Raw genomic sequence first — 19494 nt, 5'->3', positions numbered from 1 at the left:
TTAATAAAACCAAAACCCACCCTTAACAAGCAACGAGGCTTCTTCCTATCTCAAATGAGTTGGACTTTGATTCATGGGCTTCGGCTTTGTAGTAGTTAGACTAAAGAGGAACAAAGTCGTGCGGGTCACTTGTATCCTTAGGAACCGAACAACCCAACTCGGATAATATTGAATAGTGAGTTGGGTAAGTAACATCTAGAAGCCCTGTTAGTATACACATCAAATACAGGTACATCGATCTTCAAAGGTAAATGTGTTTTATATCTAATAGGTTTGCTTACTCTCATTGATTGGTTGTATCCCAATTAATGTAGATGCGCCATTTTCGTTTCACTTCAACATACCTCTTTCGTGCTTGAGTCGGTTCGCTGACCAATTCTAGCGAAAATCATGGGATCATAAAAATTTATTAATTAATCGAGATACTATTTAATTGATAAATTAATAATTTATTAATTTCTACATTAATTAATAACAACCAATTAATCAAGGTATTATTATTTTTTTCTAAAACATTGAACTTACAGCATCCTACATATTTATTTGTATATTTGACAATTGTTAATATTGACAAAACCTTTGATTGGCATCTTTGACAGAAGTCATGGATCTATCCATTTTTGCAACAAATTAAAATTATATCCGATGTATTAATTTTATCCATTTCTGTACTGGAGTCCGTCTGGCGTAAAGATGCACGCAAAAGCAACAATCACATTGCATAATTTATCACATTGGCCCCAAGTCAAGACCAGACATAAATAGTATTTAATCGAGATTATATTATAATTGACTTGAGTTTTCAAGTGCAAAACAGACGTTATGTGGGCTAAAATTTCAAGGGAAGTGTGATATATGACCACAATTGAGACTATCTATTTTAGATGTGTGTGAGGCAGTGCGAATTCGCCAAAGACAGATTGCCCTTCCTCGAAGAAGGTTAGAGTTTTTTTAAATTTTAATTTATTTCTTTTATTTGCTTTTATTTAATTAAAATTTTCGTTTTATCTAATTAGGGTTTCCTTAAGTTTTGTTTTCCTTCTACTATTTAAGATTGTAAACTCTCATTAGAGACCAACTTTTGTTGTATTAAATTAAAATAAGAGATTCTTCTCTAACTCTACTTTGTTCAATTCTTAGTGGATTGATCTAGTAGAAGCTATCCTTGTTATCAAATTGCATTGTCCCACCATGCTCTGCTTCAATCGATACGAATTGATGCATAGCGTGGTGGGACAAAGCATTAAATAAAAATAAATAAAAGAAATAAACTAAATTCTAAAAACTATGGCCTTCTTTTGAGGAGGACAATTTGCCTTTGGTAAGTTCGCATAGCATCAATATGACAAATAAAGATTTTTCACCTGTCGTAAGGGTAAATTTGACCAAAACTCAACACACCTTGACATTTGAACTCGGGACCAATTCTCATATATGGTCAAACTTGAATTTAATTCTAGAAGTATTCCTCCATTGAACCCCCAAAAGAAGTGTGAAAATGGACATTGCTATTCATAGAAATCTCTATATTTTCTGACTATAGGATAGATAGATTATGTTGAGAAGGTTAATTTGGCACATGTAAAACACATCCTCAAATTTTTTTCACTTCCCTATTTTTAACAACCAAAACTTTATGTACGCAACCCCATCTCGTATCTGGCCTTATACAAACCATCACTGATTCAAAACTTCTCTTATCTTCCTTGGAATATAATAAGGCAGTAAAATTTGACATAACCAAAAAGAGCAGATTCACAAGTAAGTACACCTGTCACCCTTCCTAATCAGTTTTCACACTGAATCCATCTAACCTTCTTATCCATTGTTTGTTCTGATCCTCATCACCCACCACCTTAATTCCCCATTAAATCTTTATTTCAATTATAAATAAATAATTAATTAATTAAACAAATTAGTTAGGGAATCTAACACACTAATTATGAGCTAACATGCACAAAACCTCATGGTATTGCAGCTGGATACACAGTGGTTGCTAACAGTGTACAACCGTCATTGTCGCCAGTGTCGGATTTATTAGGGGTTTTGCAGTTCTCTAAAATTTATTTGCATGATGAAAAAAAAGCAAAAAGAATAAAAAAAAAATTTGTGTAATGTAACACATCTCCTAAATCATTAAATTCAAATTATGAACTCTAAAAGTTATTCAAATTATGAACCCTAGAAGTTTAAACCAATTAGAGCATTTGTAATGTTGTTATTTTTGCTGGGCCAATAAAAATATATGAGATGTTATGTTTTATTGATATGTTTGTATTAGGAGACATGTTTTGCTGGTTTGGTTGTATTGAGATTTTGTGTTTTGTTGTAATTTTATTGTGAACAACATGAATGCATAAGATTTTATTGGCTTCCATGTTGGATGAGAAATAATAATGTATAAGGATTTGTGTTTTGTTTATGTGGTTATATTGGGAAATGTGTATTGTTGATTTGACTATATTTAGAGACGTGTTTGATTTGATTTTTTGTGTGATAGAGATGGGACCCAATATTGATTTTTGTTGCTCCATTAAATTTGCACTATTGAAAGTGTTCTTACGAAGTCTCATATCCATGTGTCATGCCCTCCCCGATCACGCGTTTCTGCCAGCGCATCATATGCGTAGATTATGGGCTTTCCAAGCCGTGCCGGCGCAGTTTAACTTAATTGATAAAAATAGAGGAGAATAAAATTTGTTTCTAATAAAAGAATAAATTAATTGAATAATCACTGGCTAGTACAAACTGAGATGCTGCTGCTATGTACAGCGGAGGAAAAAAAAATAATCGTTCTAACAAAAGGAATTGAAACGACGAAGAAAGAAATAATTGGTTCTTGAATCTAATCGATCTCTACTAGAATCTTCTAGATTTAGACTTCGATCTTGGGCTGCGTCAAAACACGGGGCTTCTTCGAGGGGTGTGGGCTCTCGACCTCGTCGTCATGACGAGAGATGAAGAATCCTGATGAAAAATCCGGCAAGGCGGGGAGATTCAGGTCGAACTCGCGGTGGCTGCTGCTGTTGGTGATATTGGATTTAGTGTCAGTGGAACTGACACCTTCAGAAACCCTTAGGCCGCCTTTGTCGCCGCCTTCATAGTGACACCGCTTGTGGCCTCCCAAGGCCTGGCCGGTGGGGAAGCTTTTGTGGCAAATAGAACACTCGTGAACCCTACCGCTACCGTTAGACGCCGCGGTGGCGGAGCTGGTGGTGGTGGAATTGGATTGCTCATCGCTTCCCTTCCGGTGGCTGGCCTTGTGTCCACCGAGCGCTTGGTAGGACGAGAAGACCTTGTTACAAACACTACACTTGTAACTAAGCTTCTGATCCAGAGTCACAGTTGGTGGCAGCGGCGGAGCGGGGGAAGAGTGACGCTGCTGCGAGGCAGTGGTGCCACGAGCGAGCATAATAAGACAGAGAGCCAGATACTCTTCCTCGGTGGGAGCATGGTCGAGGCGTGGACGCTTGGAGCGCTTGCGCTTCACCCATGCCTCTCCCAGTTTGGGGTCTTCGAAGGGGAAGGTAGGTCCTGCTGTTGTTGGAGAATTGAGAGCTTCTAAGGCCATATCTGATCTTAGAGTACTGTAATTTGCTCGAGAGGGAGAGGGAGAGAGAGAGAGGAGATGTGCTGTGTGGTTGTTGAAGATGAATGTGAGCGTTGAGTTAGTGTGAAGGGCGGTGTGGTTGGATTTATAAGGGGGAGTGGAGAAGCAAAGAGATGGAAGTTGCGTGACAAGTGGAGAGAAAGTAAGAATGGGGTTAGGATTATAATAAGTAAAAAAAGAGGGGAGTGGTGCACGTTTTAAGTAGGATGTGAGGTATCTTGGTGGGCAAGGGGTGAGTGAAGTCGGTCAAATATTAAGAGAGGGTCGGAAGTGGTACACTGGATGTATATTGTATATGTGTATATGTGGGGCCCAACACGTTGAGTCTTCCGGGACTGATTCCAAGTCAAAGTTGAAACGCGAACGAAGCAGCAGCCGGGCAGACTTTTCTGTTTTTGGCCGACCTTCGCGGCGTGTGATGTTGGTACATACTGAGCGGCTGCCAAATTGCCAATTAAAATGTCCCCACCACTTACGTGTTCGTTGGTTTTTTTAAGAAAAAATTGTTAAGCTGGTGGATTATGGTACGATTTGGAACATATCGTACGAGAAAGATGGATTATGTCACAATTTGTGGATTAAGATATTTTGGTAACCCAAATTTTCTATATATAACAATCGTAAATAATAAAGACTCCGAGAGTTGATATTCCTATTATCTCAACAATTGAGTTGAATATATATAATTCAAAGGAATTCGTGGGCTCTATACATATAAAATCCGCTAAATGATGCACATAACAATTGACTTGTAATTATAGTTGACATTTTTTTTTAAGAATTATAGTTAACATTTGGATGGCTTTGGTTAGCTAAATATCTACGTACGTGGTAGGAATTATTAGTAATAAAAATACACATCAAATAAAGGCGGTTTCAAATTGTTTTTATTTGGAGAAATGTTTACTACCTTGCACGTTCCGATGGGTTTCCTCTCTATCTAGAATCCCTTCAAAACGGTAAGGGAAGATACAGGAATCATCCAGGTTCCTCAAATGCTTAAGACCTTAGTGCTACCCCTCAAATTGATCATCATATCATCCAACCAATAGCAAACTCAGAAAAAAGAAATCAATGGGCCGGATTTGAATTTCTGAAGAAAAGCAAGTTAGATATTTTAGAAAATAAAGAAGCAGCCATTTGTCACCGAAAAAAAGTAGGGGTCTTGATTCCATTTTGTCACATTCACTGTATAAGGTATTGTGTGGAAACATATCAACGGTCACGATCAATACGATTAACAGATACGGGAAAAAAAAAGAATAATCAAAATTAAAATCAATTCAACACAAGAGACAACGATTTTACGTGATTTATAAATTATAACATTTATTGATGACGTGAAAAATCGGACCGACTCTTTGATTGCTCGATAATCAGCTGCTCCATTCTACAGACATATCGGTTTATCAGACCAAGGGATCAGGAAGTGATTGTATAGTATCTGCACATGTAGAAAATGTAAGTTTTCAAGTCTTCGAGTTGTAACTCAGGGGACGCTCAAGTTAGCTCTGTAGACAATAAGACTATTGAGATTTCAGCTCTCTCTTTAGTTAGTAGTGGTGAAAATGTGAGAGAAATTTAGCTGAGTGCAATTAGCATTTTATATGAATTTTGAATTATTGATTGCACTTGATTGTGGGCGAGATTTATAGAGGTGAATCACTATCGATCTCTTGTAGATTTCCTTCATGTTCGATGATGAGTGCTCCTTGGTACCCCAATGTATTTTGATCTTCTAGGGTTCCAGGGGTTATGACTGTTCGGTTATATCGAGGAATCTAGGCCGATGTGACATCTGGGTTGGCCAAGATGCTCCCCAACCCGATCTCCTCTTCCCCAAGCTGCATAATGACATATGTTAGCATCTTATTAGAGGTGTATATATTTTGCATCAACAAATTAATAGGTAGAATCTGATCTTATAATATTCGTTTCCTTTTTGCAAAGTAATAAACGTAAAAAGTAGGTGGAAATTTCCATGACATGCATGTCTACCAGAATCACAAGTTATGTGCATAGTAGGAGCTGGCGTTTCCATTTTCCAGTCTTGCTTTTGCTAGTTGTCAAGCTATCTTCACACTAGCTCGGTCCACAAAAGTTTATGAGAATGCTGTTCCACCAGAAAGATGAACACATGCATTTAATCACATGAAAATTTATATCTACGGTGCCAATTTAAACAAATAATGTCACGTCAGCATTAACTAGCTACATGAAAAATGAAAAACGAAAAACACGTGCTTTTTTGGGTCACAGTTTCACTGTTTCTTTCAGAGTCAGTCAGTCACATGTTGAGAATTTATTTATAATCAAAGTAATTATATATATATCTCTGTGAATAGAGCAGTATTGCATTGCACCCTTCCGAAAAATATGAAATAAAATTGAAGTTAATTAGTGGGTTGTTGGTGGAATCAAGCAATGGTACGTATCGGATACGTCCTTAATATTTTTTTGTAGTTCTAGAAAGATGTGGACAATTAATAATTAATATTGTTAAGCAAATTTTCAACTTTTTAAATAATTTATCCATTTACATTTCAACACGTTTAATTGAATGCCCTTTTAAGGCAGGAGAGTTGGTAAGCAAGAATGGGGGGTTTGCGTTGAATTAAGGTTATTAATTTCATGAAAATTAGTAGGACATGTTCAAAGAATCACTTTTACCATGTTTATTAGATAAGGGAAGAAAAAAAAAGTGTTGTAAGAGGTTGGGTTGACAATTGGGTAAAGATTCAAAGATAGAAGATTTAGATTTCTTTTTGTTTGGCAAGCAAAATGGTGTTGTCATGTTTGAATTCTCTACTTCGGGAAGTTGCACGAGTAGAAATTCATGCTAGGTGTCTTCAAATTTAGTGGTCCAATTAGGCACGTTTCTCTGGTTTTTGGGTTTTGGGTAAGATCAAGTACAGTGGTCTAGTCAGCCTCATAGTTTCATTTCCTTTGTTGTCAGCCCATATATAGGCCCATTCGAGTGCATGCATGATCATTGATCAGCCAATACCCCAACAATTTCTTGCTACAATTCCCCAAACTAAAATTGGAGTTTCCATTTAACACCCTAATTAATGTGAAGACTCCAACAATATTGTTCATTTTGGATTGTCTAGTTTCTGAAGATACATTGAATCCGCACGATTTTATTCATTTTTAGCCTAACTACTACAAGTCGAAGTCCATAAGTCAAAATTCAACTCACTTAGAATTAAGAAAATGTCTTCTTAGTGTAATGAGGAAGGTATTGTCCTTATAAAGTGAAAGTAATTCCACATCTTATTGATGTGGTACTTCTAACTTACTCTTCTATAAAAGGCTGCCTACGTCTAGGATGTCAATAGCGTTGAAACCAAACAGACGCGCACAGCTTTTACATGTGCATTATGTAAGTGTGTTACTATATCGATGATTGAGTTGTTTGATAGTCCGCCAATAATACAAGAGAATTGGACAAATGGAAGTCTGTATTGAAACCAAAGATGTCTCTATATGCCAATTAACAAGTTCACCGAATCATAACCGCGTGTGAATCAGACAGTTCAGACAGTTCGAAGAAGCAAGAGAGACAAGAAATTCCGAGACTACATACGCCTTTGAGAGTTCTCGGGGCTGCTGTAGTAATAACTACAGCAGCACCAGCTGTAACTCTTTTTGAGCTGCAAAATATTTTTATTTTTATTTTAAAAAATTATATAAGTGTAGTATTCGGAGTAACGATTCCAACGACATATTTTTTGTTCGAAACAAAAATCAAATTTAATGTGAAAAATGCATAACAATTCTGAACCGTCGAATATAAACTCAAAACATTCGATGTTTCGATCGCGATGAATTTGATTTTTGTTTCGAACAAAAAATATGTCGTTGGAATCGTTAGACCAAATACTACACATATATAATTTTTAAAAAATAAATAAAAAATGTTTTGAAGCCCAAAAGACCTACAGAACTACAGCAGCCCCCATGAACCCCGCCTTTGATGGTTTCAACTTTGGAGTTGATAGAGACAAACACATCAGCATGACTCATGTTGATGTTACGTTCATAGTCACTTATTAGTCGGTAGCAGGATTCTCCAAAAAAAAAAAAAAAATGGGACCAAATTAAATCGATCATCAAACCATCCGTTTAATTGGTTATTATCAAATGTATATCAATGAGGGAGGATCGATGGAAAAATTGATCGAACCACCAAGAACCAACCAAATAAATTGAGTCAAGTAAACTTTTGATCATTGAAAGATACTCAAAATTTCACTTTGATCACCCAAAGATAAAACGTTTCAAGTTGGTCATCCAAATATTTTTTTTTGATATAATTTGGTCTTTCGGACAAATTTGATGAAATTTAGGGTAGTCAAATGCTAATTTGACACTTTGAACGTTAAATGAAACTGTAATTTTACTTACGCGGCATGATGATTCAGTTCACAATGCTGATGTGACAAAAATATTTTTAAATTGTTATTATTTTTTAATAAATTGTTATTATGCGGATTTGTCTGGGTTTGTAAGTTGAGAGATCTCGAAGATTTTTCTATTTTTTTCTTCTATTTTATATAATTATTTACTATTCAATTGAAATTTCCAGAATTTTGTCAAAGTGTCCCATCAATTTTTGATTGTCCTAAATTTCATCAAATCTGTCCGAATCAAACTGTATAAAAAAAATCTTTAGATAATCAACTTGAAACGTTTTATTTGAGTGATCAAAATGAAACTTTGAATATTTTTTAGTGATCAAAAGTTGACTTAACCTCAAATAAATTTACGTAAAAAAAACTGACCCGGATACCATAGTCAGTAGTCACGCAATAAGATAAACGAAAGCAGAAAAAGAAAAAACAAAGATTTGGGTATACGCATTCTTTTTGCGATCCGGTCACCGGTAAACTCCAAAGCGATGCTGAGAAATGTGCTTCTACACTCCTCAATTTCTGTCTCTCCTCCGTTACTCGACTCACAGCGACTCCCTGCTCCGTCGCCAAACCGACTTTCCGGTCTGACCGTTGCTCCTCCTCTTCGTCTTCATTTACCGTTGACTCTCCCGCGGAGTCTCCGCCGCGTACTCGTCCCTATACAGTGCTCCGGTAACTTGCGTTTTGTCTTTTTTCTTTGCTTACATATTCAATATTTTATCGCCATTAATTATACTAAGGTCAAGAGTGGTAATTATTGTAATAAAGACGTTCAGGCAAAGATATTTAGGAAAGGGTGATTTAGTCATTATATGAACCTTCGCCTCTCTTGTACTCCCCTCACTCTCTGCGTGTGTGCGACTTCTGAGCAGTGAGTGGGGACTCCATGGGAGATCGAAAAATGGCTGGAAGTGCCACAGATGGGAAGGATCCTCGTGTAGCAGGAATCGCCTCTGCAATTCGCGTGATCCCAGATTTCCCTAAACCGGGTGCTCTTTCTCTCTCTGCTTTTGCGTTTTAGTTATTATTTAGTTTATAGGGCTAATCGGAACGCTTATGTGAGAATGTTTGTGTGAAAATTTGTTTTGGCAGGGATTCTGTTTCAAGATATAACGACTTTGCTGCTTGACCCGAAGGCATTCAAGGACACTGTTGATTTGTTTGTTGAGAGGTACAAGGGGAAAGATATCTCTGTGGTTGCAGGTGATCCATGTTCTCTCACAGATAAGACATTTTTGTTTCACAGATAAAGCAATTGGCGAACTATAATTAGATTTGTTTCTTGTAGCATCTCCTAGAGTCCTTACTCTGTCCTTTGAATATTGTATTAGTTGAAAGGGCGTAAAAGATACCTGAACTTGAATACTTTTCCCTAACTGCAAAAACGATAAAAATGAAACGGAGAACATTCTTTTCCTTTGATGAAGTAGCCTTATGTCTTTGGGTTACTGTACAACTGGTTCAGGGTTCTATTAGGTAATGCCAAGAGTGTTAGAGCTGCTCATATGCTGGAGTTTAGGCTGTGCAAGGAAAAAGGAAAAGGTTGGGTGGTGGCTGTACGCTGTTTTCTGGACTATCTAGAGAAAAAGAAACAAACAATGCTTCAAGAGTTCGGAAACCAGCGAAACTAAAATCAACCATGCATTTATAGGAAGCCTTATATTATGGCTTTAGGAGCATATTTTAGTGAGTAAGAAAAATATTGTAGCGGATGGAAATTGATTGTGCCTCTTGATTTGCTTCAATTTTATTAGTTTTTTTTACTGTATAATTCTGGTGTAAGAGAGCCCCATGGCTCAGTTTCTCTGTTTCAATAGCTTGCCATTGTTTGAAAAGAAGAACCAGTTGGTCCAGTTCTCTTGCCCAAGTAGGTTCAGTAGTTCTTTGTGAATGGGAAGAAAATTTTTCAAAACACTGAGAAAGTATTAATTTGTAGTTCAGTTTAATTCTAACCGTACTATCAATTTTCTTAACTGTGTGTGGCGTGTGCTGATTCATGCATATTAAACTTATTGATTTTTTTGTGAACTGATTTTATCTACATTTTTTATGTTCTGTGGGTAAATTCCATAATTCCACTACCTCGAGTTTGAGTTTGGTCAGTTTGATGGTGATCATGACAACGATAATAAGAGATTAATTAAATAATATTATGATGATGGAGTAAGGATACAAGATTGTGACATGGTAGTTATGCACTTATGCTGATTCATCATTCAGTTGACTTTTTAACTATCCACATATTTTCCTTTAAATTATAGTGAAAGTAGGATAAATTTCCATTTGTCTGACATTGATGGCATGATGCAGGTATTGAAGCAAGAGGTTTTATATTTGGACCTCCTATTGCAATGGCTATTGGGGCAAAATTTGTCCCCATGAGGAAACCCAAAAAGTTGCCTGGTATATCATTGTACCTTTTTCTGATTTCTATTCATAAGTTGTCTACTCTTTTTAAGTTCTTGGAAGTTTGCATAGCATGCGATAGTGGTAGTTAATCTGGGAGCACAATTGCAATTGTAATTTATTCTTAGCTCCAGCTCTTTTATAAGTTGCAGTAACTTGATGATGATTCAGGTGCTTCTGTTTTTATGAGTTTATCCATAACTTGATCAAGAAGTTCATGAATTTTATCATGTATGATCAATAAAGTGTAAATTATGAGTCAGAAAACAGGCATGCTTTATTAGAATGCAACGATTTATTTTCTCCGTTAGAATAAAAGATAAACTCCATTATTTTTACAATCCTCAAATCTTATAGAATTCAGCCCTTCAAATTGTAACTTTGTGTCTTTACTAGTTGAAGCATGCCTGTTTTCTGACTTATAATTGTTCAAGATAATGATAGTGACTCCAAGACAATTTCTATTAATCATATGTATTACTCCAGAATATAGTTCTGAAAAATAGTGACAAAGCTGGAATGCAGTTCCTCCACAAGTATGTTATCTCTTTTGCCAGGAAAAGGAAATTGTTGATTCTTTTAATGACCAGTCATAATTAAAATTTAAGTTTTCAAGTTCTTGATCTCAACCTGATGTCCACTAGTATATATCTCAAGGAAACATAGTAGTATTCTGTTCTAACGAGCTTAATGCTATAATGGCCATATGCATTTTAGTAAATATTTTTCTGCAATTTCTGACTACTTTTTTTTTTATGTTTCTTATTTTTACATGTGTTTTTATATTTCTTGTCAGGGGAGGTTATTTCGGAAGAATATTCATTGGAGTATGGAACAGACATAATGGAGATGCATGTAGGCGCTGTTCAAGCAGGAGAGCGTGCTTTGATAATAGATGATCTTATTGCAACTGGAGGGACATTGTGTGCTGCAATCAGGCTACTCGGTAGTGCTTAAATATGATCTCTTTCACATGTATTTTCTTGTCTATATGATTATGTATCGAAGGTGATTCTTTTTAGTTTTCCTTTGCATGAATTATTATTTGGAGAAGCTTTAATCAATTGACATGGAAAGAGGGTTACTATCATGCCCCTGAAGTATAAGGGTGGTTGTACCAATCGTTGGGTACATTGAACAAAGCATTGTTGTTTACACTGTTACATTACCAGCTTGGGCAATTTCTCTGTTATCACTACCTGTTTGATGGAGATAGTGCTTTTGTTTTCTTGTTAGATTTATAAGACTGTGCTTGCTCACATCATACCACTTGTTTATGCAGAGCGTGTTGGGGTTGAAGTTGTCGAGTGTGCCTGTGTTATTGAATTACCAGAGCTCAAGGTATGTCCTGAATCTTAAGAGAATCTTTACCTAAGTTATGAAATAGCTCCAATTTTTTTGGCTTACCTTGAGCTTTAGTGTGGCCCTTGACAATTTTGTCGAGTAACCTACTTAATGACTAGAACTTTAAATTGTTGAGAATATATTCTCTCTTTATCATAGCTCACTATGTTCAATCGGGCAGTTCTATGGTCCTAAGCATTATATCTAATGTTAATATGGATTTCAGTCCTTGTGGTGCGCCACCAAGCAAGTGGTCAAACTCCTCCCCATCCTGCACTTAGGTAGGGGTTCAATCTCCATCCACAGTGAATAAAAAAACCCTGTGTATTTCAGTCTTCGAGTGATGAAAGATTGTTTGATGAAGGAATTTCATAATAGGAGACGTGTACTACTCCGTATATCCCTGTAAAATCAAGGACATATGTAAAAACAAAATTAAGTAAAAGTTTGACAATGGTAAAATATCATGTATAATAAAATGTCATAAGTGAAGTTATAAATTTCAAAGGAAAAGTGGTGGGAAGAATGGTGACACAGTCTCTGCTTGTTATATTGCATTGTATATAATATTCCCATGATTTACAAACGGAAGGAGAGTGAAAAATGGATCTCATTAACACTTGGCTTTTATAGAGCTGAGAAATGTAGGATGTCTAAGTTTCTTTTAGGAGACATTAGTTTCTAGCCCTGTAGTGGCTAGTTATCATTTAAGGGAGAGTGCCCACTGACTTAATAGCATCTCAGTTATATTAGTTCTTTTTCATGCTTCAATAACTTTTCTTTTCTTTTTATGAAGATTGGTTGAGTGGAGATTGAATGTATGATTCCTGTGTAGCCAAACTGAGTATGTTAAGCAGGGGTGGATCTAGAAAATTGTTTTAAGGGTGGGCTTGGTTAGTGGCAGTGCTAGGAATTTATAGGAATTAGGGCAGAGGTTAACGGGGGTTCGAAAAATTTTTAGGACTATTTACTAACACGTCAACAAGAAAATAATAAAAAAATTCACTTATTAATATGAGGATCTTGCTATCTAATTTCCAAGTTCAAGAGATCAAATCTCTAAAACTTCAACTATATGTACAAAAGAACTACTAAATAATTTTTTTAAAAGAAAACTATTAGGATTTTATTAAAAATAAATGGGCTTATTTTGAAATTTGGACCATTTAGTAGTATATTTGATAATTTTTTGTCAAAAGTTGAGGGTGGGCATGCATTGGATCTGTCACTGATGTTAAGTGAAAATTTCTCCTCTGCATTGGCTATTATTCAAGTTATGACCTCTATTCTGGTTGGCATATCTTTTGCACTGCCCTTGGGACGTTATTTTTGCCTCTCTCTTCCACCTACCTCAAAACTGCCCCGACTATCTTCAGAATGAAATCATTTCTTATCGCATCTGTTCTCTTAGCCACACTGTAACTTATAAGGTGTCAATCTTATGTGTTTTGTAGCCACACTATATAACGTTTAGCACAAGGTAAAGGAAAAAAGAAATCTTTTGAAACCATAGTAAATACTGTTTCCTAAAGATTCTTGGTACCTCACGTATTTAGCCTAGATCGATTGTAACTTTTCTGCAATTTTTTGTTTGGCCATTAACCATGAATAAGGTTGACATCTGAATTTACATGTATGAATGTATATCCTGATGCGCTTGTTTGGCTTATATCAGGGTCGTGAAAGGTTAGGAGACAAACCCCTGTTTGTTCTTGTGAGCTAGATCCGCATGTTTCTTGCCTACTGTAATAATAGTTGTTTGAGATTTGCACAAGGCTAGAGAACTATCAATTTGGCTTGATTGAAGGAAGGAGGCATTGTTGGTAATAAATGGTTTGTTGCTGGTGCGGAAGTTCTGTAAATGGTGACCATCAAAAACGAGTGTCTGTAATTTGGTTCCGGTTTGCGACTAGTTCTAGTGCCTGTTCTTTCTTGTGGGTATGACAAATTTTAACGCCTGATTTGTATGATGTAAAACTTTACAGCATAAACTTATACCATGACGAACACAATGCTTTTTAGCCATAATGGCTTGATCAACATGCTTCTTGATATGGGTTCTACTTATCTTTTGCTGTTGCAGCCTCATGGAAATATGAACGAATGTCTCTGATTTATGCAGAACTGCCAGCTGAGCTGGGAACAATTATAAACCATATATATTTCGTGAATGTCTTTTACTTGAGTTGTCTTGCTGAGACTCACTTTTCGGCTTGTGTGTGGAGTCTTTCCTACCTATTTCTGAAGGCCAGACTAGAGGTGGCAAACGGGCCGGAGGCCCGTTAGCCTGGGATGGCTCGGCCGAATTGAATTACGCGTCACGGGCTGGGTTGGGATTTCCAGCCCAGCTGGTAAAGTAACTGCTAGCTTGCTTGCCTCTTTTGTTTTGAAATGTCTACAATGCCCCCATAACAACTATAATATAACTCTAGTTTTGGAAGCAATTTTGTCAACTCATTTAAATAAAAATTAAATAACATTAAACTATCAAAATACCATTAATAACAACTATAAATGCGTAGTTTATGAGGACGTATGGTCCACATGACATCTACAATTAATACTCAATTAAAACATTTTTAACCACAAACTCTATAATCTATCACACCTCTCTAATTTCTCTCCATCATCAATCATTATGCCTTCAAATACGTTGATCTGTTATGGTGTCCGATATCAGGTGCAACCACATTTCTTCCCAGAGGAGTCCAAGCTGCTCAACTAGGTTGGATTTTTAGAAATATGAATGGCGCATCATTACAATTTTCTTCTTTAGATTCCTGACGGTTCGCTTGTAGATTTGGAAGATGTGGTTATTACTGAACAAAGCTACACTACTCCACTAAAAGTTGTCCGTGATTAGACTGTACTTAAAGAGCTTATGCGTCTCGACATTGATATTAATACTCTTTATTAATTGATTTATGGGATCGAGTCATTCGTAGAGGAAATAAACGAAAAAGTCGGAATAATGATTGTTCTAATGATACGTAGGAGGCACAAACCAAGCCCACGCACCTCCTTTATGAATATTTAGGAGGAGGTAAGACTAAAACCCATAACCTGAAGTCAGGGACATGCAAAGTCATTGCCACTCAATGACTCAATTGCAATAATTAGTATTTTAAATTAATATATTTAATGTAATTGTCATAAGCTTAAATGTTCAATGTTCAATCTAATATATATTAATTGTCATAGGAAAATATTACATTAATATATTTTGATTTTAATTAGTATTGTTATTTAAGTAACAACAATTAATAACACTAATTTTATTATATTATAACACTATTAATAACGTACAAAAATATTTTCAACTTCGCGACAGCGGGTCACCATGTGGGTCGTATTGAGGCAGGCCGGCCCACATTACACTTCTAGGCACGACTATTCCTTTGGGTTAACTTAATTTATTGTGAAATTCCCCTAAAGTTTAATCTATTAGAGAAAATCAACATTTTATATTGAGGGGTAGCATATCCAATGTTTCATAGGCTTCTTGCCTTTCATATTGCACCAAGAGCTAAATGAAAAAAAAAAATGAATTATGAGACGCAATAAAATTAATAATATAGTCAAATAATTGACTTAAAAAAAATTATAATCAACCAAATATTAGTGTCAAATGCATGCTACTTCGTAGCACAATTTGCTTCTTCATAAATAAGACCAAATTCATACCTCTTGTTGAAGACCAATTCATTATTAAATTTTCTTAATCAAGCTCGTTCATACTTCATTGGGCACTTCTTAAAGCGATTGTATTATCTTATTTCTTTGTTTTTAATAGAAAATAACAAATTAATACCAATTTCAAAATTGTTGGATATCTAGGTCAACTCCAAAAAACTTTATCACTCATAAGTCCATTTTTTGTATTTTTTTATAATTATTTAAATCATTTAAATTTTATCTAGTTTCTTTTTTGTCATTTTTTCCAAATGGTTTAAATCTAATATGGTTTCTCTCTCTTGTTACTTTCTCTCTATGCTACATCTCTCTTTCATCTCACTACATCTTCTCTCTACTACATCTCTCTCATTTTTGCATCTTTCTCTCTCACATTGCATTCTCTCTCTTATAATTACATTTGTTTTCTCTCTCATCTCTTTTTTTGGTGGTCGTTTTGGTCCAAATATGGTTGGGCATTGTGCATCTCAGTGAAGGGAGTCCAAATGGTGATGTGAGTTTCAGTTTAGGTTGGATACCAATCGACAACAGTAAGGAGATAGGAGAGAGAAAGAGAAGAGAAATGTAGTTATTGTGAGAGGAAGAAGACAAGGGTAAGAAGGTAATTAGTATACTAGTGATACCTTGGGGGATAAAGTTTTTTGGACTGAATTTAAGTGTTCAAAAGTTTCACAAGTGGTATCGGGCTAGAATTTTCCCTTTTTTAAAGAATGCTTTGTTGAAAACTTGTCTTGTATGTACACCGTCAGAGACTGATAATGACAAATTATCAATAAAATAATTAATTTAGTTAACTATGGTCAATAAATAAAAAAGAATTATGTCACTATTTATCAGCTATATTGTATGAACAATGCTTGGACTTCCTAGTTGGAAGGACCTACAATCAATAGTAATTAATTTGCACAATAAATGAGGCTATCAGTCATCAACCAGACCAAATAAGATTAATTTGGAGTACTACTGCCTTTTCCCTAACTGAATGTGGAGTTGACAGTGCCTTAATTAATTAATTATTTTATTCTTTACAATAATGAATATAATTTAATTTTTATGCATTTTATTAAAATATTGTAGTAGATAATTCATTCTAATTAAAAATGATTTAAGTAAATGGCATGCTAATAATAAATTAGAATAGTATTGACTTCAAGGAAGTAATGAATATTTTTAGTATTTGACATTTGGATGAATTAAATATTATATTGTCCATATTAATATAGCCCTCATTGACTTCAAGAGTAGACTATTGTACTTATCTCTTAAACAGTCCCTAATGATTCTATTAGGGATTGGGCCTAATTAATACTTTTTTTTTGTAGTTGTTGGTGTTGTACTTAATTAACTAATACTACATTAATTAATTAGTTTTGATTACCACCAATATCCATCCACTTTCATGCATGATCAGTAAGCGCTTTTGTCTTTTGATTAATGATATTTTTAGAGAGAATCCAATAGTTTTTGGTCAAAATAATTAATGTGGAAAACCAACACTATCACATAATCATCAAAAATAAGTGTGAAATATAATGGGATTATAGATTATTTATAACTTAATTACTTCCATTTTTTTTAGTAAGAAATAATTTTCATTGATAAAAAATGTTACAGCTTTGGATAGATTCTTTCTCCACTAGAGAGTGAATTTTCACCGGGTATTTATGTATCCAAACTCCTAAACCACATATGTTTTTTGATAAATGGGCGAGAGTGTGAGTTGCCGAACTTTTCTGATCTCGTCGCACCTACTGACAAAAAATCACCCCCAATGTGTGCATTAACAATTTGGCTTGTTGAATGAAGTGTACATAACTACAGTAATTAAGTCCATCTCGAGCACAAAATTTTATACGCCCTTATCTATTGCAACATGGAGCGCATTGGTAATGGCTACCAGTACATAGAATAATGACTTTAATGTGGTGCCTGCTTTGCTATAAGAATATTTTTCAGATAATATTGCGGGTTCGAGAAGGGTTCAAAGCGCACAATACCTTAGTTGGACTGAAATGTGAAGGTAAGAAAGCTCGATTTCTGCATCCACAAAAATAAATACTCATTTTTAGAAGCTTAGATTTTAGTGTAAATGGTTTATAATATATAAATATATATTTTGCGTGGTATAGACAGTATAGTCTCTTTTAGTAGGAATAATGATCCTCCACTCGTGTAAAATTCAAATGTGTCATTTATTGACTCGGGCTCTTCTATATTCTCCAAAAATATGGTCAAATGAATACTTTTATGATTGGCAATATTTTTTATTATGTTATTCTATGTTAATGAGTTAAGTTAATTCGTAGGTTTAATTCAATTCAATAGAATAACTAAACTTGGATTAATTTGAGTAAGAATATATTTGTTGACATAATTTAACTTTGCTTTGCTATATAAATGTTTTAATGCCTCAAAACAAACTTCTATTCCAATAGATCCATTTTAATTTTATAACAAATAGTTTACAAGCAGATAAGATTTATTCCATTGGGAACAAATTATTTAGAATATCTTTTTTTATTAACCAAAGTACCCTCAATCTTTATTTTACTTCCAAATTTTAACGATCAAATATCTTTTTGACGTTAGTGTGATCAGACAGTCATAACTCACTTGTGAGCTCTGATTGAGATGATTTTTATGGCATTCGAAAGAGGACTCGAATACCCAAAGAATTATGTCTAATACATTTATGGAGATTCAAACATTTTAAAAGTTAAATCAAGGCTCAAAGTTTGCATATCAGAGATGTATTTCTGATATCAATGTGTTCAGATGGCTAACTCACTCGTTTGAGTTTTGATTAAGATAATTTTTATGATGTTCGAAAGAATACTCTGAAACCCACATAATTGTATCTAATACATATTTAGAGATTCAAATATTTTAGATGTCAAATCAAGGCTCAAAGTTTGCGCATCAGAACTGTGTTATTGACTTTAGTGTGTTCAGATAGTCATAACTCACTTATTATAGCTCCAATTGAGACGATTTTCAAGGCATTCAAAACAAGACTCTAAGATCCATAGAATTACATCTAATATATTTTTAGAGATTCGAATATTTTAAATGTCAAATCAAGACTCAAAGTTTACACATCGGAGTTGTGAATCGTATAGATACAATTCTGCACTAAACTTATTTGCATTAATTTATATGCATTATCTGTTGTAGTTTTATTATGGTTAGTATATATTGAAATTTATTTGCACTACATTTATTTGTATCATCTATTGTGGTTTTGTTATGGTTATTATATATTATAAGCACTGTAGATAAATTTCATTATATAATAAGCATAACAAAACCACAACAAATAATGTAGATAAATTAACATGTATAAATTTTAGTGTAGAGATTTCAATATATACCTTTCACATCTATATTGTATTGTATAGGAGGTTTTAGGCTTGTGAATATTTATGGCATTACAACTGTAATACGAGATACGTTATTTATTTTTGGATATTGATAACGGGTGTCGTCTTAAGGACGCTTTGTTAAGGATTAGCTACAACAACATATCACAATATGTATTTTGATATTGATAACGGGTATCATGAATACTCTCTTAATTTTTTTTAAATTTAAAATAAATATATTTTCAGATTCAATACACTTCTTTTTTTCATCCTTATCGAGTGCCCTAAGATCATTCATTATCATTTTCCTTCATTTTTAAAGGAAAGAAGTCTTCTAACAATAATTACTTTCTTAGTACTCCCTCCGTCCTATTTTAATTGTTCTCTATTACTTTTTGGGATGTCCCAAAATGAATTGCCCATTTCCATTAATTAAAACTAATTTCATCCATTTTTCTCATCTTACCCTTATTTATCCTTAAATTGAAAAGCTAGAAGAGCTTAACAACCAACTCAATAAATGAGGGTATAAATGTCAAATTGAAGAGGAGTAATCCACTTTCTTAAACTGTGTGTAAAATTGAAGGGGACAATTAAAACGGGACGGAGGGAGTATTAAATTTCGTATAATTAAGACTTTTACATAATCAATTTCTTAATA

The 19494-nt window shown here is 34.6% G+C and overlaps 2 protein-coding genes across 2 annotated transcripts; one reads left to right on the top strand and one right to left on the bottom strand.

Moving 5' to 3' along the window:
* Positions 1-2689: 2689 nt before the first annotated feature.
* LOC120008434 (zinc finger protein ZAT10-like) lies at positions 2690-3680 on the bottom strand. Its single transcript, XM_038858751.1, has one exon. It carries the CDS (start codon positions 3569-3571, stop codon positions 2876-2878), a length of 696 nt encoding a protein of 231 aa, XP_038714679.1. The 5' UTR covers positions 3572-3680; the 3' UTR covers positions 2690-2875.
* A 4738-nt stretch (positions 3681-8418) lies between these two features.
* Positions 8419-13845, top strand: LOC120009570 (adenine phosphoribosyltransferase 1-like). The gene is made up of 7 exons (XM_038860211.1): positions 8419-8700; positions 8901-9017; positions 9121-9231; positions 10339-10431; positions 11231-11380; positions 11717-11775; positions 13454-13845. The coding sequence occupies exons 1-7, from the start codon at positions 8514-8516 to the stop codon at positions 13499-13501; spliced, it is 765 nt and encodes a 254-aa protein (XP_038716139.1). The 5' UTR covers positions 8419-8513; the 3' UTR covers positions 13502-13845.
* Positions 13846-19494: the final 5649 nt, after the last annotated feature.

This window comes from Tripterygium wilfordii, chromosome 11 (genome assembly GCF_013401445.1).
Source record: "Tripterygium wilfordii isolate XIE 37 chromosome 11, ASM1340144v1, whole genome shotgun sequence".
In the NCBI taxonomy this organism is placed as follows: Eukaryota; Viridiplantae; Streptophyta; class Magnoliopsida; order Celastrales; family Celastraceae; genus Tripterygium; species Tripterygium wilfordii.
The sequence above is the reverse complement of the archived record's forward strand: the minus strand, read 5'-3'. Positions and strand labels throughout refer to the sequence as shown.

Coding starts and splice junctions, on each gene's coding strand:
- LOC120008434 (XM_038858751.1), bottom strand. CDS start 3,571: ATGGCCTTAGAAGCTCTCAATTCTCCAACAACAGCAGGACCTACCTTC.
- LOC120009570 (XM_038860211.1), top strand. CDS start 8,514: ATGCTGAGAAATGTGCTTCTACACTCCTCAATTTCTGTCTCTCCTCCG. Junction 9,018..9,120: donor CCCAGATTTCCCTAAACCGG/GTGCTCTTTCTC, acceptor TTGTTTTGGCAG/GGATTCTGTTTCAAGATATA. Junction 9,232..10,338: donor AGATATCTCTGTGGTTGCAG/GTGATCCATGTT, acceptor GGCATGATGCAG/GTATTGAAGCAAGAGGTTTT.